At 40.1% G+C, this 20055-nt stretch overlaps 1 protein-coding gene across 1 annotated transcript in view; it reads left to right on the top strand.

Moving 5' to 3' along the window:
* The window catches only part of LOC116995365 (von Willebrand factor-like), a 121930-nt gene that overhangs the window by 96612 nt on the left and 5263 nt on the right, over positions 1-20055 (top strand). Inside the window, exons 39-49 of the mRNA XM_033058043.1 lie at positions 1184-1286; positions 1384-1458; positions 2020-2124; positions 2584-2789; positions 4063-4212; positions 7072-7182; positions 8472-8655; positions 9665-9705; positions 14377-14487; positions 17435-17533; positions 18940-19068. Of these exons, the coding sequence (XP_032913934.1) occupies positions 1184-1286; positions 1384-1458; positions 2020-2124; positions 2584-2789; positions 4063-4212; positions 7072-7182; positions 8472-8655; positions 9665-9705; positions 14377-14487; positions 17435-17533; positions 18940-19068 (1314 nt within the window). The remainder of the gene's footprint in view (positions 1-1183; positions 1287-1383; positions 1459-2019; positions 2125-2583; positions 2790-4062; positions 4213-7071; positions 7183-8471; positions 8656-9664; positions 9706-14376; positions 14488-17434; positions 17534-18939; positions 19069-20055) is intronic.

Below are 20055 nucleotides of genomic sequence, written 5' to 3'. Positions count from 1 at the left end.
CAGTGTTTTATGGGGTTTAGATCCTTAATGAGATTTTTGGGGAGATGGAGGACCGGGGAGGATCAGCTCATGAAGCCATTCTGCCTCTCCATCATTGCAGGCTTAGCTTTGTGAGCACCACAACAGGCACTTGGGTCAGGATTTCCTTAACCTCCTTCTTCTCTTCTAGTGTTCATTCCTCTGTTCTTTCTACCCTAGACTGTGTTGGGGTTTAAGGGATTTTAGTCCCAACACTCACGCACAGTGGCTTAAAACATGAAACTATCTCTCAGTATAGGTGCAATATGCATAGATCTCTTTTTTTTTTTTTTTGTCTTCATATCTCTAAAGGACTCAGCAGAGTATTAGTTTATACCATGCTTCAGAGTTTTCCAGATGACAGCATTTTCTTTGTGGCATCCTAACCTGCTCTACATGTTCTCATCCAGAACCTGGATTGGTTGTGCAAATTAAAATCTCTGATAATGCATCCTTCACTCTTACCTCCCTGCTCACATGGGTGTTAAATGTGCATGGTTCTGTGTGGGTAACTGCAGCTTTAATATCAATGATTTCTGCTCTCATGGGAAGGAGCAGTGACTGAAAACTTATTCTCTTTACTGGTGGTTTCTGAATGGGCTCATGACCCCCAGGTAGTCACCACAGTGATGATTTTGGCTTAGAGGTAATATAGTGCTTCTCCACTCTTCAGTCCACTGAAGAGTCAAGTGATGACACTCCAAATAGTCTTAATATAAAAATATGCACTATTTATTTCTCTGTGTTGAAGACTTACTAATTCGGGGAAACAGGCACTTCTCTGTATTTCCCAAAATAATGCTGTTTCCCTTATTGCTGCCGAACGTGCAATCATGGTATGTAGTTGCACCAGCCCGCTGTTACTGAAAATAGCCTGCACTTGCATTTATAGCTGAACATTTTTTATTCTTCAAACAATAGTAATTCCTTATCCCATCCATACATTCTTTACATCTTTTGCTAAATTGGCACACTACAATCATTGCAGAATTATGTGTCTCCTTAGTTTTTTACTGTTATCAGAGCAATCAACCCTCCATGGATGAATCTTCATAAATCTTCTGATTTTTCAGGTTAATGTTACTCCCCCTCACCCACTCCCATCCTCCCAACATATCAGTGACCAAATTTCTGTCTAACACTCTGTTGGGTTTTTTTCCTTCAGCACTTGGAAACGTGGATTCCCGAGAATGAGCCCTGCAACATCTGCACGTGTCTCGATAACAAGAAGATAAACTGCACGGTCCGACCCTGCCCGACTGTCAAACGTAAATTCATTCAGCTCTGTGATTGGACTTGAACTGATGTTTTGGTTCCTGGCTTCCTAACTCTTATCCGAACTTGTTTTATGGATGTTTTTTCCAGCTGCCCAGTGTGGTCCGTGTGAAGTCGCTCGCCTGCGCAGGGACCCTGGCCAGTGCTGCCCTGAGTACGAATGTGGTAGGTTCTTGTAAACTCTTGGAATCTTCTTGGTCTGTACTTTGACCAGATATTTCTAAGCATACAGTCCCTTTATTATATATATTATATATTAAATATTAATATTATATTATTATATATTAAATAATTCAGTATTGCATTTTTGATACCACTGAATGGTTGTACAATCATCCATGTGGAAAACGAAACAGCTCCTAAGGATAGGAGTCTCCATTCACTTCCAACTTTGTCCCTCTTTCTGTAGTAGATGAGAAAGGAATGGAGCAATTTGTTTTTGTCTAAATGACATTAGAATGGCTTTTTTCTCAAGCATTTATTTTTGCATCATCTATATTTGCCCATTAAATTTAACATTAGAACCTTAATCCCCATAACCCGAGCTTGAACTCTTCTCTAAGCTATTTTGAAAACAAACTCTGACCTGTTGAACTCTAATGTACTTCATATTTTAAGACAGCAATTGAGTGTGAGTTTAATGGGGGTGTGCATGTGTGTGTGTGTGTCTTTTCTTGAGGACTAAGTAGGCGTGGTTTTAAGCACTCTCTGAATTTCTGCTCTTAGTGTGTGACCTGGTTTCCTGTGATTTGCCTCCTGCCCCTGTCTGTGAGTTTGGCCTGCAGCTTGCCCTGACCAACCCTGGAGAATGCAGACCAAATTACACATGTGGTAAGATCATTTTTCCTAGCAGGGAGTGACACTGGAACACTGCCTTTGAGCAACACTGACAACTTCCTTTAGGCATTATTTTTCCCCCTCTGAAAGGTTTAATTTTGGTGCCAGCAGACATGTAATGATTTCCCAGACTTGGCAGAAATGTATTGCTGGCACTTTGAGTACACTTTCAAGTTAAGGACAAGAGAAATTGGACATGTGTTCTCTGACCTTGATGCTTATTTTATAAATCTTCTTGTTTGTGTATGAGACAAGAATTTTTTTTGGCAGGGCAGGGACTTTTCTGAGTTCCTGAACCACAGCTTTTTATATCTGCATTACTCCTCAGGCTTTAAGCAGATTTATAGAGCTTTGAGGTGTTGATTAATGCCTTGCTGCCAGAGAACTGTCCTGTTCACTGGCAGCACTCTGAAAATCCATGAGCTTGACACGGTGCCCACCTTTTCCTGCCAGCCTGCAACAGGGAAATGTGCAGCTCCACCCCAAGACTCTCCTGCCCATCGCACCGGACATTGACTGTTGTCAAGACGGAGTGCTGTGATAAATATGAGTGCGCCTGCAGCTGTAGGAACTCCACAGTCAGCTGCCCTCTGGGGTATCTCTCCCAGTCTCTGACCAATGACTGTGGCTGTGTATCCACCACCTGCATTCCAGACCGGGTAAGGGAAATGCAATGTCTTTTCCACAGATGACAGTGCCTTCTCCACATGGAGTGGCAGCAGGCAGCCAGCTAGATGTGAATAAACCCCCAGTGATGCTGGAAAGTGATGCCAGGGCTTTTTTAATTTGCAAGTGCTTGGAAGAAACACACTATTATTTCATACTATTGCTTCTTTTATTACAGTAATTTATTTTTTTATAACCAGTCCATTTTTTTGTAACTTTGAGATAATATTAAAGAACTATTTGAAACTTAAAGGTCACTCAAACATCAGGAATTTCAGAGGTGATTTTTGTTTTCAGGTTAAAGATAAACATACTTTGGACCACTATTATATTATATTATTATTATATATTCTTCCAATCTCATACTAAAATTACTGACATATTTGGTACACCTTAGACATAAAATCCCTTGTGCTCATTGATTTCCTTTGTCTCTGCCTGAGAAGGTGGTGTGTCTTTTAAGAACTATATTGCCACATTAAAGTTTTCAACAAATTATGACTCTGCTAAAGCTTTACTAGGGTATATTTTTCTCATTTTGCCAACTTTTTATTAAGTTATGTTATGTTAACCTTTAAGATAAAGTTGCTTCGAGGACAGGTTGCAGGGCAATGTAACTTTTTCATTAAACCTGAACATAGGGTTATATTGTCTTGCAGCTCAGAACATCTACCTTTTATTGTCCATTTCTAAGTAATTCATGACCTTGCATAATTCATTTTATGTCTCTGGGACTTACTTTCTCTAGCTATAAAAATAAATTATATTCTCTCTTTAATACCAAGCTGTAAAATTTACTAATAGAAAGTGCAATATAAGGGATGGCTCTGCTTTTTAGGGCTAGCTGTGGTGGCCTGAGGATACCAGAGGATGAAAGCTTTTAGCTCCAAGTAGGATCTCTTCAGATCAGATGGTTTAGCTGGAAGCAGTTTTGTTTTCAAGGCTTCTTCTAGAGGACTTATTGTTTATTATCCTAAAATATTTCACATTATACTTACAGGGAAACTGAGACCCTGGGGAACTCCACCAACTGCAGATAAAACTCTCCAATTTATTTTGTATAGAACAGTAGCTTTGTTTGTACTTATTTTTGTTCCTCAACAGACTGGCCACAATTTTAAGACCTGTAGCATTTCTAAGGGATTCAAAATATTCCATTGAATTTATGGTTGGTTTCACACCTTTAAATGCAACCTTTTTGGAACCAGCAGTGTGCCCTGACAGCAGCAGCGTGCTCTTTTATGTACTAATTATTGCATTTAATAGGTGTGTGTGCACAACAACATAGTCTATCCTGTTGGGACAACCTGGGAAGATGGATGCAGGGAATGCTCTTGCACTGGTGTGAGGGATGATGTTACAGGACTTCAGATGATGGAATGTCGTGACAAACAATGTGACACGTTCTGCTCTCGGGTGAGTAATGCTTAAACCAGTGCAATAACCAGCAGAGCCCTGGTGGAAACCTGCAATGATCCCTTTTGAGCCTCCTTGTTTAGAGAGTTACCACAGAAAATTAGAAAAATAAGTGTTGTAGCAACGGATTATCTTGGGAGCAGAATCTAAGAGCATGAGTCTGAGCATTATTGACTCTATTTTAGGGTTATTGTTTTAGGATTGCGTTCTGCTGCCAAGAAAATCAGTGACAAATTTATTTTACATTTTGATAGAAGAAAAACTGCATCCTGAAGTGTCTGTCATTTACACCACTTGCACAATAAGTGCTCATGATGGCTGAAGTTCAATTGCAGATGTCTGTTCTAGCTCAAGTTCACTTTCTGAAGTTCCCATTTCAGCTCTGTCTGTTGCTCAGCTCTGCCTATTGTAGCAGTAATAACACCTCATGCTGGGACCTTTATTGTGCTCAGACATCTGCTACATCCTATAAAACCCTGTGGTTTACTTTTGGAAGCCTGCAAAGGAAGTATGAGCCGCTTTGTTGTATTGATTTAGATGGTTGAAACAGGAATAGACAGACAATTGCTACAAAGAGTTGGTAGAGGAATGTGTTTTAAGGCAGATATTAGGAAAAGGTTCTTCTCCCAGAGAGTCATGCACTGGAACAGCTCCCCAGGGAATGTCATGGCTCAAAGCCTGACACAGAGCTCAAGAAGTGTATTGGGACAGGGTGGGATTGTTGGGGTGTCCTGTTAAGGGCCAGGAACTGGACTCAATGATCCTTGTATATCTTCAATACTGCATCATTCTTTAGGACCAACCAAAAAACCCCAATCCATTAGGAAAAAAAACAACAAAGCAATGGCAGAGTTTGGTGAGAAAGTCTGAGGATGCCAAATGGAATAAAAACCGTGGGAGTAGGATATGGGAGTTTTTACCTGTTGCAAGAGAATCCCTTCAGTTTCCATGTATAGAAAAGTCTTGTCTGTATTATGGCAATTTTTATGCAATAGTAGGTCTAAAGTATCTGGGTGTATTTCAACTCGTACCAATAATTTATCAATAATTTGTTATTCCAATAAAATCTCATTAATGCAGAGTTACAGTTCCCTGACATTGCAACATCAAAAAAAAAAAAAAAAAATCTGGTTAAAATTATTTAAAAAGACTTGTGGAAATGATGCCAGTTTTTTATGGGAATTTGTCTTCAGCTCCTTTAATGGTTCTCAAGGCTGTGCAACCAAAACTGTGACTGTTACACTACCTGGATAGCCCAGATTTTTTTTCCTTTGCTTACTCTTGATTCAGTGGATATACATCTCAAGGACATCAGCAGCACTGTCATCCAGTTTGAATTGACCTTAAACTTATTTTTCAGTGCAGAGTAGATGGCGTTATAAGTTTTATTAGTATCAAATGCATACTTTAATTATGAATCATTGATAGGATGATATTTAGACTCTCTGCTACTCCTGGTTCTTAATTTCATTGCCAGGTGTTAAAGTTGTGCAGTGTAATTTCTGACAGTGTCATCTGACTTCTGTGATAACAACTTGGAGTTTTTTTTTATCTTACTACACACACAAAAAAAAGAAAAAAACCCTGAAAACCCCATAGCATATACTGGCTTTTGGATTTTTCCTTCTCTTGAGTTTGCCATGCAGAAAGTGCATCTGATGCTTCCGACATGCATTTAGGAGATAAAAGTAATGTAAAACCAAATGCTCAACAGCACAACTTTTCTCAAAAAGCTGGGTCAAGGTCTGGCATCACATTTTAGGATGTTATATGAAATATAACATATCAAAGTCTATTGATTTTTGAGGTTTGCTGATGTGCTTCATATTGCAAATCAGGGACAGTTCATGAAGGGAAGGAGCAGTTGGGAATCCTTCAGTAATTCAGTTTGACCAAAATAAAATTATGCTTATTTTACAGGCATTTTTCACATAAACAATGCTATGTGGCACATAATCTTTCCTTCAGCTCTGTACTGAGATCAGACTTATGTTTTGTCCCTTGGAGACTGCCTAGCTATTACATATAGAATGTTTTATTTCTAATTAGATTAAAACTTTTAACTTTCTTGCACTTAGATATTTCACTGTTTCAGTATTTGGCTGCTTGGTTTAGCAGATAAATATGTATGAAAAGTGAGAATTGGGATTCTTGTTTCTGTGGGTTGGGGGTTTTTTTTGAGCTATTTTTCTGGATTTGTAAGATTTTTCTTTAGTAAGAGTGCCTACTATTCAATTTTCATGCTGTTTATTTAGTTTTCCATAATTAAGTGTTAGACTTTAAGACACTTGATCTCTAATGTTGCATAGTAGTTTCATTTTATTATCTTAATTTGTAGAATTTTTTCAAATGCCTTTTGCAGGTAAACTGTTGGCTTAAACTGTGTTGGACCTGGCAGTGCTGGGTTAATGGTTCAACTTGGTCTTAAAGGGATTTTTTTAACCTAAATCATTCTATGAAAAGATGAAGTGATCAGTCAAAACCTGTCCCTGGATTATAACTCTTAGCAACCTGCATCCTCCCTCTGCTTTAGCAGAGATGTATGAATGTGATCAGACTGAATCCCACTCGTGAATTTTCTGGAGTGGGAAGGGCAGTTGTGAGTGCTGATTAACCTCCAAGATTCCACAAGAGCAAGTTTTATCTTCAATTTTCCTTTGTAAAATACTGTTATATATATTAAAAAAAAATCATTTAAAAAATCCCTCATGATTATATCAGTCGTTTTTCAAACTTTGCTTTTCTTAAAAGGCTGCTAACATTAAACATCGATCCTAAAAGAAAACACTGGGATTGATCTATTTGTTTGCCTCCTCTTCCTGGATAAGAAAGTCCTTTTCTTTTTTTTTCCTCCTCTAGGGCTACAAGTACATTGTGCCAGAAGGGGAGTGCTGTGGGAAATGTCAGAAAACTGCCTGTGAGGAGCTGCACTTTTGGCCTCGGGGTGATGAAGATCCTCCTTTGCATGAGGTGAGGCACCAGTGGGATGCACACTTTCCCTCCTAGCAAAAGCCCCTGGGAATTATTTTGTGTTCCATGGAAGGAGATGAGGATGATAGCAGCTTTTTGTTCTACACATTAAGCAGCACTGAGAGCGACAATGTTTTGGGTGTCCTGTGACCTACCCAGTCAATTCCCACGTGCAAATCCTTCCCCACTCTTTTCTGGGCCAGACATTTTGTGTACAGTTACTAATTTCAGCCATAGTAGCTTGAAAAAATGGTCATTGGGTATAATGCCTCCTTGGCTGTCAGCTATTTGTTTAAATTATCCCAGCTAATTTTTATTGCAATCTGCTACCGTCTTAAAAAAAAAAAAAACTTGGTAAAGTGTCATTTTGCATCCTGCCTTTTTCCTGGTTTTATCAAAGGGATTTATTAATATGAATCACTATTCTTTCCTGCTTCATCAAACAAGCCTTCAGAAGGCCTATTTTTGTCCCACTGTCTTTCTCTGACTTATTTTTGTCCTAACACATTAATAATGCTCAGCAGTCTCTTCCTTACTACGTCATCTTGTAACTCTTCCATCATCAGTGAAGAACTAAGCATTTAATTCACTAGAAGAATGTGTTCCCTTACTTTCTGAGCAAAGATGTTTGAATTGGCTGCAGTTGGGGATCTGATCTTCAGTTTTGCTGCTCTTGAAGTGTATCAGAGTGGTATCAGTAAAGGAATAAAACCACAAAGCAGTGAGCAGCTCCTCCCAGCACTGAACTGTGGCAGCATCTTCCAACTGACCTCTGTTGATGCCTGTTCCCATAAAGAGCACTTGAAGTTCCTGCTTTGTCTGACCTTGGGTGATGATAATAAGAGAACTGTCAACAGGATCTTGTCTTTTCTACATTTGCAAGGTCTGGAGCCTATTGCTAAAGCCTCCTTTGGGCTTAGCAGAGCTGATTTGCAGCAGGTTGCAGCAGAAACAGGGGCTGCTCAGCTGCAGTGCAGCCAGGGAATAAATGCAGATTTAACTCCAGTTAGGAGTGCTTTTTCTTCCTCACATCTTATTTGACCTGTCCCATTTGAGGAATGCTCCTGTAATTCCTCTTCTCTACAAACTCAGCATGCCCTATAAACTAATTGCCACGGTAAGGGTTTGTGGAGAGCTGTTGAGTGACACTGTTCCTTATGCAGCAAATGTTCTTTGGGCAAGCCAGCATCTGGCTGGGGTGGCCTTCCCTCTGTCCAGGGACACAAATACTCTATCCAGGGGCACAAATACTGCTGCTTGTGTTTCATCCTCTCACAACTTCCCCTCAGGTCGGCACGGAGTGGCGATCTCCCTGGAACCGCTGCGTCGTCAACGAGTGTGTCCGGGTGAACAACGAGGTTTTTGTGCAGCAAAAGAATGTTTCTTGCTCCCACATGGATGTGCCTGACTGTCCAGAGGGAACTGAGCTGCGCTGTGACCAAGTGATAGACTGCTGTCCTTCCTGTAGATGTGGTAAGGTTTGGGGGATGACAAATGGGATCACTCCAGCATTAATTGTTTCGTGGGGTGATTTTCTGTTTCTCAACAATTTTAAAAGAGTATGTTTTGGAAGCCTAGCCCCACTTTGAAGGGCTCCTGTGTAATTCAGACACTGAGTACAGAAGCACCTGCTGCTGCATCCAAAGACCCATGGGCAAAAGGGAAGGTGGGGATTCTGCCTTGCAGTGCCTGAAGGGAGCCACAGGAAAAATGGAGAGAGACTCTTGACAAGGGCCTGGAGTGACAGGACAAGGGGCAATGGCTTCACACTGACAGAGGGCAGGGTTAGATTGGATATTGGGAAGGAATTGTTCCCTGTGAGGGTGGGGATGCCCTGGCACAGGTTTCCCAGAGAAGCTGTGGCTGCTCCATTACTGGAAGTGTCCAAGGCCAGGCTGGATGGGGCTCTGAGCAACCTGGGATAGTGGAAGATGTCCCTGCCCATGGCAGAGGGTTGGAACAAGGTGATCTTTAAGGTCTCTTCCAAGCCATTTTATGATTCTGTGACTCCTAATGTTCCTCCTTTTGGCTCAAAAGTCTAAATCAAAACATTTGGGTAATTGGCCTCAGTCAGGGAAGACTCTCAGTGATGTTTATTTGATGAGTGTGTGTGCAACCACAGGGTGAGTAGGGAGCAGTAGCAGGAGGAGAGGATATATGCTCTCTAATTTGCAGAAAACCTGAGTTCATCTTGAGAGTGTGAAGCTTGAATTGGAGGGGAAAGTTTATGTTCTGCCATGTACTTGTTTAAAAAAAAAATCTCAGAGATATTTTTATGTAGCATCAAGTATAGCTCTGACAAATTGATGCCTTTCAAGGTACAGTGTAAGGCAGCTCAGTTATGCCTCTTTACAGTGAAACTGGATACAAATTTCTTCAAGCTGAAACTGTACTAAGTCAAAAAAGCATAGCTGTGGTTGATTCAATCTTGGAATTGCCATTATAATGGTAATGCTAAATGGAATACTTTGTTCTTTTTCAGTACCCCTGAATGGCTGTCCTTTGAATGGCACTGTTATTGGGGTAAGACACAAATTCCTTTTACTTGTTGAGACAGCAAGCTGTATTTAAATATATGAATGAGCTTTTGATAGACACACAGTTGTCAGAATTAGACACACACAGAATACAGGACAGCTTTTTTTCCATATAGAATCTCTGCAGGCAAGACCTTCGAGTAAGAGCAGTGCCAGGGGGCTCAGCACATCTGTGTCCAGCTTCTGACTCTGCCAGGGTCTTCCTCTATGATAATGAGCATCTCTGCAAAATGGGGATAGCAATGTTTCCTTATCTTGAAGGATGCTTGAAAAGAGTGCTTAGAAACTGTGGTTATCTGCATTTTGTAATGGCTTGCAGACTACCAAACACACAGGAAACTCTCTATGAGGGTTAATCTCCCAAGTGATCCTTGCCCACTTTGGGGAAGTGAAACCTTCCCATATTCTGTTTGGAGGATAAGGCAGATTAAAGCAAGGATGGAGACTTCCTCCACCTGTGTGGAAGGAGAGGTATCCCTCCTTGGCTATTAGCAGGAACAGGAAAGCTGAGCTTCCTCCCTGTTTGACCTCTTTTCCCTTTCAACTTCCCTGCTGATATGCCCTGTGAGGAAATTTTTTCTCAACTGCGTATTTAATGGATAGATTAAGACATGTTTAACCCAGCCCATGACAGTGGGAATGATGGGAGTTAAGCATCTGACCTCATTTATGCCAAATTTATCTTTGGAGAGCTCTGTCAATTGTCCATTGTTTCCCTAAATCCATATTCTGGCAGCACCTCTGGTGTCAAAGAGCTCTAAATATTCTCACCATCCCCCAGGGAAACAGTTTCTCTTTAGTCATTTAACCTAACTTTAACCTACTCATTCCTGCTTTGTCAACATGTGTCTTCCTTTTTAATTTATTTAAAAGTAAAATTACTCAAATCTCTTTATATTTTAGTGGTGGAACAGAGAGAACCTTTCTCCATCTATTTGTTGTGGTTTAGATATTTTTTTCATAGTCCAAAGACATAAATTTATCAATTTTTTAGAGCTAAAGCCATGTCATCAAGCATCCATCATTCTGTGTAGAGATGACTTCCCTGTAGAATGAAATCCAAGGAAAAATTATTGATTTTCTTGTTAGAAAAGAAAAGCTTTCTTGTCAGAACACTGGTTTAAAAGTGATAAATTCTGGAATAACCTTTCTCTTTGATTTTTTGTTTCCTCTATTGTATATTGTCAGACCTAGTTAGCATCCTATAAAGACAATATTTGTAGGGAATGTCAAGCAGCTCTTGCCATCTTCTCTTATATAGGATTATATATTCCAGATATATATACATTGAATTATATATTAATTTTATATATACGTATAAATTATATATATAAATTATATACACACATATATCAATTTTATATGTGTGTGTAGATATATATAATTTGCAAACCAAAGCTCTTTCCAAAGCTATGTGCTGTTCTGCCATGACCAAATAATTTTTCTCTTCCAACAAAATGTTCACCTGATCTGTCAAGTAAAGTACATTTTCTCCCTTTAAGCATTTCAAAATATTTACAAATAATCTAAGATAACAAATTTTGAAACAAAATGTCACATTGAAGGCAAAATGAGAAATCTCTGTGTTTTGAAAACATCAAAATAAAATGTCTCAGCTTCTGCAATATTGAAAAAAATCCTAAAATTTCTTAAACTAGCTTCATTTAATGACTTACCATAAATTAATTAGCTGTATGTCTAACATATTTTGAGCACCTGGAGGCACTACAGATTTGTCTAGCACTATTCCCTGCTGCAGTGACTGGTTCCAGAGTCCTGGTCAGGAAGGAAGATGTGGTGTCCACAGAAGTTTACACTTCCTGGATTTTCAACCCTTTATGTTGGGTCCTTTAAGAATAGGCTTCAAGTTTCATTTTATATCAAGGGAAAACTTTTCTACATTAACTCCTTCCCTGAATAATTCCAAGATTTGAGACTTTTGGTGCATTTCTGGTAATTGACTGCATCCTTAATCCCTTTACTTTATTGTCGTGTATCTGGTTACCAATATTTTATTTCAGTAATCTGGTGAATTGCATCCACTCTGCTGCTCTTAACAATGCTGTGTGTTTTAACAGCAAACTTCCAAGCAGGTGGCCATATTTACCAAAAGGATTATTTTTATGTCTCATCTGTTTTCTCTGGCTTTTACTGAGTGGCGTTTTTGAAGGTGATCTGAGCAGATTTGAGCTTTATGCAGGTTATGTTGGTGGCACTGGCTTAGCAGGTGTTGACATTTCATTCCAAGCTAGCCAAGAAAGCACATGATAGGTGTGTTTTATATCTTTTCCCTTTATATAACGTACCTATCATCCATTACCCATTATCAGTCCATGATTTTGTTCAGTTCTGTCATGCAAGCAAATTTGGGAATGAAACAAGACCTTCCCACAGAAGTTCAAGGCACTTGTGTGTGAAGATTTCATTTTAGCGTATCTCTAGTAATCCCTATGTTCCTGCCTCTCACAGTGATTGTTATATGAATTCAACTTCATCTATTTTGTACCTGACTGGAATGTTAGAATGTTATCCATGAGGATATCAGTGATACTAGCTGTGGCTCTGTAGACCCTTTCTTTATGATGTTAAAGCCTAGAGCCACTAGAATGCCTAGAGGCATTCTTTGATAAACCATGTCATGTGGTTTATCATGTCATGCACCAGAACTGTCACTCTGTTGTCTGACTCTGGAGTTTCATAGGATGTTTTCTCTCCATCTGTTGTGGTGTAACCCCAGCCAGCAGCCACTCGCTCACTCCCCACCTGCAAGATCAAGGAGAGAATGGGAAAGATGAAAGTGGGAAAACTCCTGGGTTGGGATAAAGAAGATGAAAGTAAAAGCTGTGCAAGCAAAACAAAACAAGGAATTCCTTCACTCCTTGCCATGGGTAGGCAGGTGTTCAGCCTTCCCAGCAGAATGGTGACTTGGGAAGTCAAATGCCATCACTCCAAACACCCTCCCTTCCTCCTCCTTCTCCCCACTGTATCATGTTGCCATAAGGTCTGGAATGTCCTTTTGGTCAGTTGGGGTCACCTGTCCCAACTGTGTCTGCTCCAGCCTCCCATGTATCCCCAGTCTCTTCAGCAGTAGGAAAAGCAGAAAAGGCCTGTGCAATCCCTGCTCAGGAGTAACAACAACATTTCTGTGTTATCAGCGCTGTGTGTAGCACAGATCCAAACCACAGCCCCACTCCAGCCCCTGGGAAGGAAATTGTCTGTACCCCAGGCACAACCAGCTCACTCTTCCTCTCCCAGCAGCAAAATTTTGAGTGTATCTCCATGCCTGCATCCACTGAGGTTTTTTTAGCCCTCCAGATTAATGATAGTCACTACAAAAGGTTAAATCTGGAAAGCTGAGGAATCCCATGTTAAAGTCTCTATGCTATTAAAAGACAGGGATCTGCCCCCTTGGAATTTCCTCTTTCATCATATTTTATTTGGAGGATCCTTTTTCCTAGACCTCGGGAGTCATTCTGTTTGTTACTGGTTAGAGAAGCCTGAGGACCTTGGTTGTCCTGGGGCATAGAATAATAATGTAGTAAAAATTCTGTGCTCAGAACATTTGTCTTTCAGAGTATTGGCCCTAAACTACCCATAAATGCATTATTTTTACACTGTTACTGTGGCCAGCCTCTTGTTTTTGCTCCATTTGTTTCATGAGCATTTAATAATTCAAAAAGGAATCTGAAGATACACACAGCACCAAGTCAAATCAATGGTGGCATTCCATTAATATCTGAAGCACAATTCAAACCTTTCATAATCTACCAAAATTGTCTATTTACTTTATTTATCTACCTTATTTATTTGTTTACCTTATTAATTTACCTTATTTATTAGTATTCAGAAGTTTGTGAAAATCTTGAGTGAGCTGCTCCTGCTTTGTCCCTTCAACCTTTGTGGTTTGTTATTTTGGGGTTGAAATGGAGGGCTTTGCGCTTGGGAGCAAGAAAGAATTTGTCTTTAGAAGTCCTTTCAGTGCAGAGTAATCAATTACTGACTCTACAACTATTTTTGTTTCTTAACAGTTTGGCATTTCTGCTCTACATTTTAAATATCATTTTTTTTTGCTTTGAAAAGGTGATGGGGTCCAGAAAACAAGGTACTGGGGAAGAGGTCAGGGAATTTGAATTGTGCTCAGCCTGATTTACTTATAACTATGGACAAGTAGAGTTCTTCAATCAGTAATTTTTAAAAAATTTGTCTTTTCTTGCAAAACCAGTAACAAACAATTTCTGCTCATAATCTGTGGTTGTGATGCCTCTAGAATAAAAACTTGTTGCCAAATGAATTAATTACAATTAAAAAAGGAACTCTTGGCAACCATGTAGTCAGAATAAAAAATCTTCCTCATGACTTTCAAGGATCCCATTCTTGCTTACTAGATTTGTAAGCAGCCAAGAAATGCCAATGCCATTTCTCAGATTAAGGACTTCTAAAGGACTTTCTTGAAAAATAATCTCATGCTATGCTGCTTGGTCTGGAATTAGAGATGAAAAAAATTGGGGTCTCTGGAAACTTGGCAGCATGGGTTTCTTGTTTCTCTAGCAAAGAATTACAGTGCAAGATTGAATGAAGGAGAGTTGACCTGAAGTCACTTGATCTGAGTTTTGCTGGTGAGATGGTCACTAATGACAAAGTGTTTCTGATGTTTCAGCACGGGAGGCGCATGATGGTGGATCAGTGCACGACGTGTGACTGCTTCCAGTCAGCCCCTCGGAAATACACCCTGAAGTGCAGCAAAGTGAACTGCCAGGCCTGCCCAGGGGTGAGTGCCAGCCCTCTGGGGGCTCTGCTCTGGAATGGGTCTGGTGAGGGTCGTGTTCTTCAATATACACACCAGCTTACGTCTGGTACAACTCTGGGGCTTTTGGCCTTTATTCAGGTTCTTCTGAGAAGTCTTGGCTCTGTGTTCTTTCCATGGATTGGATGATAAACACCAAATCTGATCTAGATCCTCAGCATAGCAAAAATAACTACATGGTACTCAGCTCCACAGGCACATTTTATTGTTGATTTTAGATTACTTACCCCTTAGGGTAATATAAAGTTTGGCAAATCATTTGCAACAGGAACTGCTGAGTTCTCTTTTCTACAGTGTTATCTGTGTCTCCAGGGACTGACATTTCAGCCAGATCTCCATGCTTCAGGCCTTTCCTATGACTCTTTCAAATTGTCTAAAAGCTGGGCTTAGTAGCATTTGTTTGGTTCCCAGCCCATGCCTTTGGTGATTTGAAGTTATTGTTTCCATCAGTTCTCACTGGTTTTTGGTCTTTGCTGCTACTTTGGTGCCATCACCTGCAAGGAATGACTTTGGCCGAGAGAGCCACAGGGATATAGCTTCCACACAACAGTGTGGCAGGATTGCCTGATTAGGTCTGCTCAATTGAGTTGTTTTCTCACTTAGCACCAATACCTTGAGTAGAAGGAGACCTCAATGAGTTGCAGAGGCTGCAACTGTGTCTGATCTGCCTGAGTCCAAAGAGCACAGACCAGCAATTAAATTTCACAGAAAAAAACTTAAATGCCTCTTCCTCTTTTTCATCCTTTCCCTGGATAGTGGATGGAACCCAATGGGCCCAACCAAACCCAGGGCCTGTGCAAGTGGTGGCCATGGCACCCAAAATCCACATCCCTAACATGATCATGAGGGATTCCTGGCTGATGTCCAGGAGAGGCACATACTAATAGAGTTCCTGGAACAGAGAGGGGCAGAGTTTTTGATGAGTCAAATCTCCCATCCTGAAGTAGAGCTGGAAAAGACTGCAAATGTAGTTAAGTTTCTGTAGAGAGTACTCTCTACCAGTAAAAAAACACAGCAAGACTGCAGGCTCAAATTATTTCCTGCAAACCTTTTTCTTGAAGAATTATCAACAGTGTCCCAGCTGGCCTGTTGTGAGTAGAAAAATGATATTGTGACTTCCAAATGACATCCAGGGACAGGTCAATGGTTAGGACAACCCAAGGCCAGCCAGTTTCATGTGGAGAATGCAGCTCAGATAATTCACAAGTGTTCCACTTGTCACCTGGGCCATCAAAATGGCCTTGACCCCTTTTATTTGGTGGTGTGGATGTAGCCTGTGAAAAAACGACATTCTGGATTACTTTTTGTGCTTCTAAACCCTAATACCACCCCTACTGTAAGGTTTGATTATAGGCACAGGCTTCTGAAGGGGAAATAAATGGCCAACCTCAGTGCTGAGCATCTTTCTCAAAATATAACTTCCACAAAATATAACCTGGCAGATCCATGAAAACAACCCGAACAGATTGAATTTGTGTGCATGTATATGTTCCCACACAAAGATACACGAATATCCATTCCTTCTGCTCAAGGAAAGGAACCAGCTCTAGAAATTAAAGGTAAAGGAATCAATATAATACATGATTAGAAAAAAAAAAAAAAAAAAAGGGTAACACTCTTCTCCTGCTTCTTTCACCACCCACACATTTCCCAAACAGCTCATTTTCCCCATGTGACCCAAAAGTACAGACTAGACAGAAAACCCTGCAGAAAGGGCTATTTCCAGTTGGGCTTATTAAGGACTGTGAACTTGTGTTTGGGAGATGTGCAGCTACCCAAGGGAAGTTGCTGGTCTAGGAGTATATATCCTTTCCTAGCCATTGTAATGAATTTGTGGAGCTTGAGGGGAAAAAAAAATCAAGTAAGATACAGAATATATCTTCATCCCTATAAGGCTAGTAGGATTCACACACTTTACAGGATCTTTCCTGTCTCAAAGCTTTTGACTTCATGGTTTACCCAGATTAAAAGCAGTTCCTTGCTAATGGATAAAATTTAACAGTGCAGATGGGCTAAGAGCACCAATTCTCTCAGGAGAACCTGCTTTCTCCTGTATGTTGAAGTTGTGTGAGGAAAAGCTCTGGCAATTGAAGTGCAGCCAACTCCAGGATATTCTGTTCAGGAGGGACATTTTCTGGGTCATTTAATGACCTGCTTTAGGTGCTTATATTTTTGCTAGTAGGGAAAGTTCACCTAAATAACAATAAACTATGTTTCCCCACAATGATTTAATAGTAACCCCCACCTCCCCAAATTCTCTTTCTATAAAAAACATATGGATGACATGCATGCCTTCACTAAACCAAAAAGTGTTTGTTTTCTTAAAAATGTTCATCTCATCATAACCAGCTGCTGGTTTTCTGGAGCAGCTGGGGACATTACTGTGGGACACTTCATGTGTTAGCCCTTTCTGCTTGGTTTGGTTTTTTCCTTTCCATTATCCACTCTATGCCTTTCTGCCTCTCCATGTAGTGCTGCTCATTCTCCCATGCTCTTTTTCCTGCCACTGTTTTACTTTCAATGCTGTTTGAGGGGCTCCATTATTCTCCTTTTCTTTCTTTATCTCCTTTTGCCTTTTGTTATATTGTACCTTCTCTGATGCTCTTTTATTCTCTTGTATTATCAAGCCATTTTCTTTTTCTTTCTGTACTCCAAATTTTGCAGCTTAGTCACATTCTGCCCTCTCTGCCCGATGCTTACTGGATATTTTGCCCTCTTCTCTCCAGTTTCCGCACTTCCAACCACTTTTCCATTTCACAATGTGTAGAATTTATTGGTTTTACTGAAAAGTATTTTGCTGGCTATCATTTTGTCCACTGAATTTTTTTTTTTTAATTAAACCTTCTTAAGATAAATATAGGATGCATGCTTAAGACAAAATAAACCCAGAAAAATGTCCTTCACTTTCTAGAACTACAGAAGGCAGGAAATCCCTGGCTCCTGCTGTGGAAAATGTGTGCCAACTTCATGTAGCGTCAGGCTGAGAGATGGAAGGGTTCAATATCTTCAGGTAAGTTTTAAGCACTCTTTCTTTTATTTATGAGTAAATGCAAATATATCATCAACTTCTGTTCAACCCCAGAGAAGTGCATTTTTCTTCTTTTTTGATTAGGTAGCTTGGTATTACTAGTGGGTTTTTTTTGTATCTCAGAATAATTGATCAAGGAAGTTAATTTGTTTGTAAATGAAAAAATGGGAGACTTCATACCAAAATTCTAGAAGGGCATTCTAGATTCAGGAATGTTATCAAGGAACTTTAACTATAATATGACCTCATACAGGTATTTAGATGAAATGAAAACCCTAATTTTAAATGTGAAATAGTTAAATTGAACATGTGAATTTTGAGAAACTTCTCCAGTTTGGAATCATAGAATGGATTGGGTTGGACGGGACCTCAAAGATCATCTTGTCCCAATGCCCTGCCATGGGCAAGAACACTTTCCAGTAGAGCAGGTTGCTCAGAGCCACATCTAGCATGGCCTTAATGCATGATATGTTCTTAAACAGGAGTGGATATTTTTCTGGTTAAACCCCATCCTCTGTTACAAGAGACAGCATCTAAAATTTTCTTTTATTTCATTCCTGTGAGAAGTCTTAGATGGGGAGAGTATAGGAAACGCCATGAAGCTGGGGAGGGGTCTGGAGCAGCAGGAGGGGCTGAGGGAGCTGGGAAAGGGGCTCAGCCTGGAGAAAAGGAGGCTCAGGGGGAACCTTCTGGCTCTGCACAGGAGGGGACAGCTGGGGGGGTCGGGCTCTGCTCCCAGGGAACAGGGACAGGATGAGAGCAAACAGCCTCAAGCTGTGCCAGGAGAAGTTCAGGTTGAATATTAATTTTTTTCTTCACTGGAAGGATTGTCCAGCTTTGGCCCAGCCTGCCCAGGGCAGTGGTTGAGTCACCAGCCATGGACGGATTTTAAAAATGTGTGGATGTGGTTTTGTGGTAGACTTGGTTGGCAGTGGGAAGTTTATGGCTGAACTTGTTTTTAAGGGTTTATTCCAACCTAAAAGATTTGGTGTGGGGCTGGGGGTGTGGTTTTAGATGTATTTTCTAAAGAAGTTCCCAACTCATCCAGAAGCTAAATAATTGTATATATGTCTCTGTAAAAAACAGATCATAGCCCAGACCCCCAAATCTCTCACCTTGAGAAGTTTTTTTCCTAAGTTAATGGGAATTTCCTCCCTGTTAAGAGTTGAAAAAAGTCAGGTTTTGGCAGTATGGGCAGAGCTGTGATCAATATGATGATGGAACTAACAGAAGATAATGAATTTGTTGATAAACAATGCTGTTTACTAAAGATTTCTGTCTTATGAATGTCACCACCATGGTACTTGAATTGAGACATCAGCAAAGGTATATCCTGGAAACTGTCCCCTTTGTTTCTGTGTAAAGCTAACACCCTGCAATCTTTCCAGGCAAACACATCCCTTCAGGATGGCTGTGACAGTCACTCCTGTAGAGTAAATGAGAGAGGGGAATTTATCTGGGAAAGGAGAATCACTGGCTGTCCTCCATTTGATGCCAGAAGATGCTTGGCTGAAGGAGTAAGTAGTGAAACAGGTCCTGTTTCCAGGTTTCCTAATGGACTCTGTCATGTGTCTGGTAATTTCTGTGTACTGGGTGGGAAACCCCAACCCTCTCCCAACACCTTGGCTAAACTGGGTTGGGAATTTCTCTGAAATTCAGGAAAATGTAGGTTTTCTTTGTTTCAAAATATAAGCTGGCTTTTTGTGGGACTGTGCTGACCATAATTCTGTTATGAATATGAAGCTGAATATTTAAAGTATCAAACCTTTGCAAGTGATGCTTCTAGCAATGTTCTTAGTTTGGGATCCACAGCAAAACTGTGTGGACAGTGACACAAACTGAGAAATATGCATATGAAGTGCTAGGATTTTTTTTCTCTGCCATGATGTGAGGTTAGGGAAAGGAATTTTCACACTCCTCTAGGAAGATTAAACTTCCACAATGGCAGTTGTTTAGCAGAAATAAAAATGAAGCATCCACCCATCTTTCTTGTGATTTGGGGTTAATTAAATACTGAGGAGCAGAGGGAGGTATGTGTAGCACATGGGGCCCTGCTTTTGCTTATCTGTCAGGTTTTACACATCTTACAGGTGTTTATTTTGGGCATGGAAGGAGGCAGAGAACCTTTAATAAAGTTTGTGGCCAAACCACTCTGCTCATACACATGTAACAAATGGAGGATTTGTTATTTATAATGTGGGAAAACTAAAGATCCAATTGGGCATTTCTCACTTTGTGAAATTATAATGCATAGTTTTGTTATTCAAACAAAGATTTAGAAAATAATGCAGCATTATTATACTTAATAATTAAGCACAGGCTTGGGGACTCAAATGATATTAATGGAAAATCAGTGAAAAACAATTTACTTTTTAAACAGAATTTCTCAAACTGCATTTATTCTTCTCCTATGCCCCCCAACTAGAACTATTTCAGCTATTAAATTGGTGGTTTTCATCTTGTTGGAGATAAAAATTTTAGTTTTTTAATTAAAAAAGCCTCCA

Source organism: Catharus ustulatus, chromosome 4, assembly GCF_009819885.2.
Source record: "Catharus ustulatus isolate bCatUst1 chromosome 4, bCatUst1.pri.v2, whole genome shotgun sequence".
In the NCBI taxonomy this organism is placed as follows: Eukaryota; Metazoa; Chordata; class Aves; order Passeriformes; family Turdidae; genus Catharus; species Catharus ustulatus.
This window is presented reverse-complemented; position numbering and strand designations above follow the sequence as displayed.